The sequence below is a fragment of the Glossina fuscipes genome, unplaced genomic scaffold (assembly GCF_014805625.2).
Source record: "Glossina fuscipes isolate IAEA_lab_2018 unplaced genomic scaffold, Yale_Gfus_2 154, whole genome shotgun sequence".
Taxonomy (NCBI): Eukaryota; Metazoa; Arthropoda; class Insecta; order Diptera; family Glossinidae; genus Glossina; species Glossina fuscipes.
In genome coordinates this window covers 334,240-343,739 of record NW_023998497.1, presented here as the reverse complement: position 1 = coordinate 343,739, position 9,500 = coordinate 334,240, and the positions used below count along the sequence as shown (strand labels likewise).

The following is a 9,500-nucleotide window of genomic DNA, read 5'->3' as shown; positions in this document are numbered from 1 at the left end:
AATCTAGTTCGTCCGTACGATTATTTTATTTAATTTGTTTCCAAATAAACTGAAAGACTTTAAACTAATTGCGAATTCTTGTAGACGTCACTTTATTTACTTTGATACCACCTGTTGAATGTAACCCGACGTGGTCACTCTTTTTTTTGCTTAGTTACAAAAATGATGAAAGAAATGAATTTTGAAGCTTGAGACAAAGTAGAAACAAATGCATGCATTAATTTTACGATTGCTAATGATGGAATGCAAACTTTACTCTGCGAAATAGAATTTTATTCTCAGCATCTTTTTGGGACTGCATAAGAAATGCACAGCAAAGTAAATTTTGCTCTAAGAAATTTATTTTGTCAAAAGAGAGTAAAATTTGCTTTGTATATTTGTGTTATAAAAATACAAATATTTATCGATAAAAGAATTGGAATTTCAACCATCTTTCATGTTTGATGTTTTTATTTGGCTTTATTTTGGATTTTCTACTAAACTAAATTAAAACAAATTAAAAAAATGGCAAAAGTTTCGGAAAAATTATTTAAAATTTTCGTTTACGGTACACTTAAAAATGGAGAATTCAATCACTCTTTATTAACTAATGCGAATAACGGTTTTGCAAGATATATAGGCGAAGGGAAGACTGTTCAAAAATATCCACTTATTATAAGTACCCGATTTAATATTCCATTCTTGTTGGATAAATGCGGTCGTGGCCATAATGTTAAGGGTGAGGTGTATGAAGTGGATGAAGAAATGTTGAAAAAATTAGATGAATTAGAAGAGTATCCAGAATATTACGATCGTGAAATACAAGATATAAGAATGGAAAAAAAGGATGAGTAAGTTCAAGCAGATTTATCCTTGAGATACGATTATTGTTTTTTTTTTTTTTAAGGGTTGAGAAGTGCTGGTTATATTTAATGAGAAACTGCCCGGACCACTTATTGCAAAAACCATTGCTCAATTCCTACCACAGTAGCCCAGAATTTCCTTATAAACCAAGGTCTGAGCGCGATTCAAATATAAATATTAAAGACGAAATGATTTAATGATAAAAAAAAGATATTACCGGAATGATATTGCAAACAATTTAAGCTTAAACATGCATTTCTATTTCCATATACTTTTAGAGTGAAAAGTAAAAAAGGATTCCAATTTCAATTTTACCCATTAGAAAAATGAAGATGAGAAGATTCTAAGAATATGTTGGCAATCAGTTCAAATATAAATTAATTAAAAATTCTTTGTAAATATTTCAATGCATTTAAACATTTTTATTTCCAAAATAATTTATATTAATAGAGACACATTAAACGACAATTCATATCAATATTTTATTAATTTTCAATTTCTTTATTTACCCGTTTAATCTATTGATTACATAAGAAAAGTAGAACCGGGTCTTGTAGCTTACAAAGCCATTTTGTAAAGTATTAAACAAGGTTAACGTTCTGCGGCTGCACATCATTTTTTCTCAAAAAATAAGGTTATGATGGCTTTGAGAAACAAAAAAAAAAATATATATATAATATATATATCTATATACGTATATATAGATACATTCAAGCGATCACGTAAAAAACGGTATTTATAAGATTTGTTTGCAGTTTTTTGACAGCAGAGAGTTGGCGGATTATTATAAAAATATAAAACGAAGTAAAAAATACAATTTACTAGCAATGGAAATAAAAATGGAATAGGAAGTCCATTACTCTTTGTTATAACATTCGGTAAAAAAGAATCCAAATAAAAATTAAGCCCAAACTCCTGCAAGGAGACGCGCTCGAGGCTGAAGGTTTCAAAAATTGCATTACAAAGAAAAACTCTAGCTTTCGGTTTCTTCTAACGATTGGAAACGATTTGAAGCATTAATTGGAGTGATAGGTTGCTCTTTCATTACCCTCTGAACACGACTACCATGGCGCACCTCTTCGAAGGCAGGTTCGTTTTTCTTTTTGCGTTGCTCTTCAGGTCGAGCAGCACCCAAAGATGGAAAATAATCGGAATTGGTTATATCAGGCGCAGCCTTTGAACGCAATTTAGATTTTTGACTGGCTTCCAAAGGTTTCTAGAATGTAAGTCTATAAATGCTTGACAATCTTTTCTTTCTTCAAAACTTACCACTCGGTATAGAAGCGACGCCTTCGGCATCTCCATGGGTATTTGCGTCACCTCATCAGCTGGAATAACTTTCTTCCAGGGACCCCCATCAGAAAAAGTCCCCAATTCCGTGTTAATGCTACCTTCATCGGCATCATCTTCGCCGCCATCTGAAACGCTCTGTTCTTCATCATCATTTAGTGTCAACTGACCAATTTTCAAGCCTGAATAGTCTTTCCGTTGTTCTTCTTCAAACTCCTTCCATTCTTCTTCAACATTCTGATAAAGCAAAATAGCTATTATAGTGATTTGATTTCAACACACAATAGTAAATAACTTTGCCCAATAATGGTGTTTTCAAAATTGTCCAACACACACCTGCTCATTGTTTTTTATTTTATCTTCACCATCGCCACTATTCAGATTGGGAGAGTTTGCTGTTGTTGTGGACTCCTGTTTTTTAGGTTTTACTAATTCGCGCTTCGAGGTCTCCTCCAAACTCTTTACCAACTCTTCGGCCGTCAAAAATTTTGGCTTTTTCGATTTTTTCTTGTCCTTTTTGGCAAAAAAATCGTCCAAGTCAGCCATTGTTGTTGAATAGAATTTGGACAACTTAAGTCTGTAATTGCAATATTGATAATTAATATAGTTAAACAAATTTTACTTCTAAATTACTGTTGGATTTTTGCTAAAATTTAGCATGCGGAATCTTAACTTTCATGACTTACCCACTCTCGACCTTTCAAAGAAAAAGGAATTTTATTACAAATTGTTTTTCCATAAGAGCGAAAGAGAAAAATATAGTTTCGTAAAGTAACGTTTATACAAAAACTAGGCAGCATTTTATTTCAGTACATTTTTATCGATAGTGAAGGAATTAAAAAATCGAGAATTTCTTTGATTATTTGGCAGCATTAGGGTCTCCCCCTGTTAAAATGCCATTTAACAGAGCTGCCAAAATTTGACTATTATTTATTCAAGCAGCTCTGTGCTTTGCCTTTTAACACGGAATTTAGCGAGAGCTTTGTTTAATTTGATAATAAAAATTATGGCGGTCTACTTTTAGGCTAACTTGTAAATTTACTATTAAAAACATACACTGTAGACGTTATGAAATTTTTTATAAGTCTGCGAAGCTTTATCTTAGACCTACTATATAGCTATTTTTTCAATATTTTATTTATATCGGTGTTGCCCGATATATTGACATGAACACCACCTACTGGGAACAAACGTCGGAGATCTTGTATATCACCCTTTATAAGCCTTTGTTTTGACTGCTTGTGGATTCTCATATCAAAGTAAAAAAAAAAGAAGTCAAATAAAATCGTCATAAAGGATTTTTCTTTATATACGGAGGCTATTGAAAAAAAAAATTAATTTTTTCAGTTTTCAAGAACGCTTGGTAATTATACATCAACCAAATCGTTATTAGAATAATTTTGTCAAGATCAACACCAACGATATGTTAATAACGAAACAAGTAAAGAAACCAACATTTTTACCCGATGTATTTTTTTTTTTTTTTTGGTATGTTGAACGGAGATGGACTAAGCCAATAGATTTGTGGCTTAAATGTCCGGATAATAAACTGTTGTAATTTTTAGTCACGATTATGTATAAAACGTAACAAAAAAAAAGAGCGGCCGTAATAACTGGAGTGAGCATGTTAAATATAATTCTGTGTGTGTGTGTAAATGTGCTTGTTGAGTTCTTGAAAGTCAGACAGTGTTGCAAACTTTGGCTGAAAACGATAAGGAATGTTATGGCACGCAAAAAAAAAAGAAAAATAAAAAAAAGGAAAGAAGAGGAAAAGGAAAAATTCTAAAAGGATAAATTGGCTTTTCTAATAAAGGAAGTTAGTTCCCCGAGATGACGTACATTTTTTGCTGCAAAGAGATCGAGGAGACAGCCATATAACTTGAAGAAGCTAAAGGAATGTCTAATGCCGTCAAGCCTGTGACATCTGAAGATTAGATGCTCAGCAGACTCAACAACATTGCAAACTTCACAAACATCACATGGTATAGCGCGAATCATTTTTAAATAAACTTTGTCATAAGTATGACCACTCATGAGTCTATAAAGAATTTTGATTTCCCAGGAATTAAAAGAAGATACAGAGAAGGGTTTGAATTGAAATGTGGGATTTAATTCATAGAAAAGACGATTGGATTTAACGAGCGCGATTTCTTTAAATTCGTCGTTTAGCTGTTGAAGGATGTGGGTACGAATTGCCCGAATTGCTTCATTGAGTGTATATTTTATGGACAAAATTGTCCCATCAACACGAGCTCTCCCTGCATGAAAGTCGACTTTTACATTTAAAAAAAAGCCGCAGTGGCTAGGTACCCAAACGAGGTGACAGTCATCCACTTGAGATTCGTGCAACGTCTTGTGAATATCAAACACATATTGATTTTCTGCACCCCTTTTATTTATTAGAAGTAAAGCTGACCTGCTGTCGGAAAAAATAACAAGACGTCTGATACCATCGGAGATAGCAACCTTAATAGCATGTCGAATGGCGAGCAACTCAAGAAAAGTAGAGGAAAGTTCCTCTTCCACTTTGACTCGAAGTACTGTTTCAGATAGATGTTTCACGACCGAGAAGCAAGATACATTATATCCGACGGAACCGTCAGTGGCATACATATCATATCCGTTGTTGTAATAAAAAAGGAGCTTTTCTTGGCATAACAACCTTATACAAGAGAAGTTGACATTTTGTTTTGAGGTAGAGATCGATTCGAGAATGTTTATGAAGACTCTGCATTTTCTGGTAATGAAATTCAAGGGGGGAATTGAATCTAACTTATCAAAAATATGACGAAGTTTTTGGTAGCAAAAAGTATAGCTGCAAGTGACAGTATCACTGAGAGATATAATTTCCTGAAAAAAGGAAGGATTTATCATCTTGACTTTAATTAACTCCTTGGCAGTGCAAAAAAGTGCTCTTTCGGAAACCGGCCATTCACCAGATATCACATTGAGAATATGTTGAGGAGTTGAGGGGTCAGTCCAGTACAACGCTTCAACATTCGGTTTTCAAATGCTTGTACACGTTTCTCAATATATTTTGGGAAATTGCAACATGTGGAACGTCCAAATTCAATTTTGGACCTGATTAGAGATTAGCAAATGGTCAAAGCGTTTTTGGGAGGCAAGCCTGCCTGATTGTTTGCCATGAGTTTGATGATGTTGCATCCAGACTGACAATCTTTAAACGCCTTTTCATAAGGCCCACGAAGGGTTAAGCTGTCTTTTAAAATCCTCCCGAGAAATCGAAGAGATTTTACCTGATTAACTTGGGTACCTTTGATAAGAAGTCTGATTTCACGTTTAGAACCTTTGGCAAAATAAATAGTGTTTGTGTTGCTGGGGTTAAAATATAAATTAAGATCAGCGCATGCATCGAAAAACAAGTTCGCTTTCATCGAGAGGTTATTGACAGCTGCTGGAAAAGATGAGTTCGCAGATACGATTAGAAAATCGTCTACATATTGAAAAATGTGAGTTTTGTCATCTTGAAGATCATGCAAAGAAGCTGCGTATAAATTGAAGAGTATCGGGCTTAAACAACTGCCTTGTGGGATACCACCACATATTTCAACTTTTTCGTTACCCATTGCCAACACACGTTTGGATAAAAAATTAAGTATCCACAGCCGCATTTGAAGAGGAATCGAAAAGTTTAGTAGAATTCTACCAAGCTTAATCAAGTTGACACAGTCATAGGCTTTGCTAATGTCCAGGGAGAGCATGACAACCATTTTCCCTGCTTTTTTTAAGCTTGCTAAGAGAAAACACAGTTCATTAACGCACACATTCGTAGATTTGCGTTTTTGATAGGTGTAAGACCGAGCTGGAATAATGTTCTTAGTTTTCAGGAAAGCAGTTAGTGTCTCCTTAACCATGAGGTTGATGGTCTTTATGAATACAGATATTAGTGAAATTGGTCTGAAGCTATTTAAATCATTTAAGTCTTTACCTGGCTTGGAAATGGGAACTATTTTGATGCAACGTAAATCAGAGGGTATAAAGTTGGTGGAACAGCAGTTGTTAATTGCATGCAAAAGCATGCTAAAGCTACCTTCAGACAGTGCTCTGAGCATGTCATACTTGACTCCATCACAACCTGCAGCAGTAGCTCTCTTTCTGGAATGTAAAACATACATTAGCTCATGCAATGAAAAGGGTATGTTACTGATAGGATTGACAATTGGAATGTAGCTCTTGAGCATATCTAAGTAGTTTTTATTATCACGGTCATTCCATACAGCACAACCGCTTAATTTTCGACTAGAATGTGGATGACCGTTGATATAATTCCAGAAGGAACGTGGGTTGCCGGTACCACATAACTCTTTAATGGCGATGGCTCTATGTGTCCTTTTCGCCTTTCTAACTGCAGACCTCCATTCTTTCAGTGTTTTCATATATTCAATGTAGTTGGCTGGATTGGCATATTTCCCCTTTTTTTTTCTTGCAGCTTGGTATTTGCGGAAAAGTGTTGACAGGGAAGGGTTCCACCAAGGTTCAGGTGAGAAGGGCTCAATGTCAGGAAAGTTGATTCTAGCAGACATGATCACAGACTGAAAGGCAATTTGAATTGATGATAAATCAGAAGGAAGATCATCTTTAGACAGACGGTCCATAAGGAAGTTGCGTGAAATGAAATTTTCTATTTTCTTGACGGAATTGTTACAACTGTGGAATATGATGGAGGAGTGCTGACTTTTGCCAATGGAAATATTGGACGTGTTCCAGTTGAAAGATAAAATAGTTGAGTTCGAAAAAGTTAGATCCAAGACACTGCTCGCCGTGCGACCGCTCCGGTTACAGTGAAAGTTAGTATTGCCGTTATTTAAGACACTGAAACTGCTGGAATTGATGGCATTTACAAGGATTTTTCCTTTGTTGGTAGAGTCATGATCGCCATACAGACGGTGTCTTGCATTGAAATCTCCAGCTAGAATCACATTTTGTTCACGTCAAGAACGTCGCATAATCTGTGAATCTCATCACGAAAGGTTTGCACATCGAGACTGGGTGGAAAGTAGCATGAGGTTTCAGGTTGATGGTTTTGATGATGATGATGTCAACGGCAGAGTTATAGGGAATACGTCTGAAATTGACACCTTAACTAATATACTAACACCACCATAGCCATCATTTCGGCATTTGGTGGCTGAGGCATAATTCGAAACTTTAACTTCGAAACAATTTTCATCTTTCAGAAAAACTTCACTTAAGATACAAAAATCAATCTTGTTTGAGTTTAAGTAAAAATCTAGAAAAGATAGGTTACGTCGGACACTTTGAATATTATATTGTAAAAAGGATATCATGTTGAAACTTGAGAAAGAACCCCAGCGGATTTCCTCGTAGTACTGGATGCTCGAACGGGGCAAGAAATTGCACAGACAGACATTTTTTCTTCAAATTATTTAATAAGATTGTGAGGGATCATCGGACGGATACTTTCTTGAATCGCGAGAATTAATCTTTCAAGTTCTGAAGACCGCAAATAGTTGTTTGAAATTTTCGGTCCAAGAAGGCTTGTTCCAGACGACTTGGGGGGTGTATTGGGAGAAGGCTTGGTGCGTGAATTGATAAGAGGTTTGGAAGGAACCAATTTCCTTTTGACGACAGCATTGTTTTTATGTTTGGTTAAGATTTTGTTGGCATTTTGATTATCATCCTTGGCCGAAATTGCAGAAGTGTTCCCCAGTGGAGGGAAATTGCCGTCATAAGTGATGTCATCGAGACATTCGAAATAATTTTCGGAAAAATTCTCTTTGATCTCTTTATACGAAAGATTTTTAATCGCCATTATCCTGTTGATATTTGATTCAATTTCCCTATTAGGGCAACACTTATTGAGAGCGTTGTGCTCACCTGAGCCACAGGACAATCACTTCATCGCCTCACAATTTACACACTTTGGAGACTTTCCACAGTTAAGGCACCTGCTCCCTTTAGCTTTGCAGAATTTAGATACGTGACCGTATCTGCCACACTTAAAGCACTGCTTTAAAGTGGGTACAAAGTATTCGACCGGCAGATTACAATAGTAAAATTTTATTGACTTAGAAAGGGCTCTCCCTTTGAAGCCAATTTTGATGCTGGTTGTGGGAATTCACTCGTCTTTGTTGTTGGGATTTCTTCTTTGGAAACGGACAGCGGACTTAATTGGAATAACGGATATGGCGTTTTTAATTATATCATCGACACTATATGTGCATGGGATGTTTCGAATAACTCCAAATCTCTCAGTGAACGACCTCAGTATGTACGCTTTTAAATTCTTTTTATTAAATTCATTATTCATAACAAAATTGTTGGCTTTGGCAGCGGAGCTGAAAAGCAGTTTGGCTCAACCCATGCTGAATTATTCAATAATTAAAAGAATGCCTTCTAATCTTGATGACGTAGATTTAATAAAACTGGTTGAAAGCTATCCTGTACTCTATGCGAAATATCAGGGGTTTGCTGGTAGAACAAATATAGCGGATAATATGGGGTGATCAACATGACAGTTCGGTTTTCGGTAATTTTGTATTAATTATTTCCCTTTTTCCAGCTTTTTCCTAGAGATTTAAATCTTGTTAAATAAAGGAGGATGACTTCTTTAACGTACTCGACGCTAAAAGAGAGTTAAGTCAGGGTATAGTGGAATGTCAGAAACGTGGTTTAGTGTACAGCGTCAAATGGTTAGCTGAAATGTGCCACGGCCTTGCGGACGTGGATATTGACGGCGAGGATTGAAAAAGATAATTTCGATATTAAAATGCTGGAAGGCATAGCACCGAAAAAATATGATAATTATTTTCTGGCTAAAAGTTACCTTGATGTACGTGAATATGATAGAGCTGCTCATTTAGTGCGGAATGCTAGTTCTCCAGTTCCCAGATTCCTTCATTCTTATGCCACTTATATGGCAGTGGAGAAACGACGGTTGGATTCGACCACGGATCAATCGAATCTAAATGACTCAGGTCACTTTAAAGACCTGGGTGAGATTTTGGTTACTTTGCGGGCAGAGCATTCGCGAAATAAATTAGACGGTTACGGCATGTTTTTATACGGTGTTGTAATAGAAGAGCAAAAGTGACCAAGTCAAGGAAAAAGAATCGGAAACAATCAGGAAACCATTAAAAAGAATAGCAATTTCTTTTATATATATTTTTATATATATTAATAATGGATTTTAATTGTATAATAAAGCTATTATATAAATAAAACTATTTATGTTTATATATAAATTATATAAATTAATACACAGCAACAGGAAAGGGGTTTTGGGTTTAATGACAACATTGTTTGGATTCATCATAAAGAGCCAACAGTGTATCATCGGTCTGTTGACATAAAAATTGCTTTGAATCATCTTGAGGAAGAACTTG

General features: G+C 35.4%; 4 protein-coding genes across 4 annotated transcripts in view; 3 read left to right on the top strand and 1 right to left on the bottom strand.

Annotated features, from left to right (window-relative positions):
- The window catches only part of LOC119641556 (sulfotransferase 1C3-like), a 6,746-nt gene extending 3,623 nt beyond the window's left edge, over positions 1-3,123 (top strand). Inside the window, exon 3 of the mRNA XM_038040295.1 lies at positions 3,041-3,123. Within this exon, the coding sequence (XP_037896223.1) occupies positions 3,041-3,123 (83 nt within the window). The remainder of the gene's footprint in view (positions 1-3,040) is intronic.
- LOC119641582 (putative gamma-glutamylcyclotransferase CG2811) lies at positions 392-1,717 on the top strand. Its single transcript, XM_038040339.1, has 2 exons — positions 392-830; positions 887-1,717. Exons 1-2 carry the CDS (start codon positions 505-507, stop codon positions 1,038-1,040), a joined length of 480 nt encoding a protein of 159 aa, XP_037896267.1. The 5' UTR covers positions 392-504; the 3' UTR covers positions 1,041-1,717.
- LOC119641581 (protein CDV3 homolog) lies at positions 1,241-2,694 on the bottom strand. Its single transcript, XM_038040338.1, has 3 exons — positions 2,470-2,694; positions 2,113-2,370; positions 1,241-2,059 (listed from the first exon to the last, which is right to left on the bottom strand). The coding sequence occupies exons 1-3, from the start codon at positions 2,677-2,679 to the stop codon at positions 1,817-1,819; spliced, it is 711 nt and encodes a 236-aa protein (XP_037896266.1). The 5' UTR covers positions 2,680-2,694; the 3' UTR covers positions 1,241-1,816.
- A 5,330-nt stretch (positions 3,124-8,453) lies between the features above and the next one.
- Positions 8,454-9,253, top strand: LOC119641583 (cell division cycle protein 23 homolog). Its single transcript, XM_038040340.1, has 2 exons — positions 8,454-8,617; positions 8,678-9,253. Exon 2 carries the CDS (start codon positions 8,885-8,887, stop codon positions 9,206-9,208), a length of 324 nt encoding a protein of 107 aa, XP_037896268.1. The 5' UTR covers positions 8,454-8,617; positions 8,678-8,884; the 3' UTR covers positions 9,209-9,253.
- Positions 9,254-9,500: the final 247 nt, after the last annotated feature.

Coding starts and splice junctions, on each gene's coding strand:
- LOC119641582 (XM_038040339.1), top strand. CDS start 505: ATGGCAAAAGTTTCGGAAAAATTATTTAAAATTTTCGTTTACGGTACA. Junction 831..886: donor AGAATGGAAAAAAAGGATGA/GTAAGTTCAAGC, acceptor TTTTTTTTTAAG/GGTTGAGAAGTGCTGGTTAT.
- LOC119641581 (XM_038040338.1), bottom strand. CDS start 2,679: ATGGCTGACTTGGACGATTTTTTTGCCAAAAAGGACAAGAAAAAATCG. Junction 2,371..2,469: donor AAATAAAAAACAATGAGCAG/GTGTGTGTTGGA, acceptor TTGCTTTATCAG/AATGTTGAAGAAGAATGGAA. Junction 2,060..2,112: donor CGTCGCTTCTATACCGAGTG/GTAAGTTTTGAA, acceptor CTTACATTCTAG/AAACCTTTGGAAGCCAGTCA.
- LOC119641583 (XM_038040340.1), top strand. CDS start 8,885: ATGCTGGAAGGCATAGCACCGAAAAAATATGATAATTATTTTCTGGCT.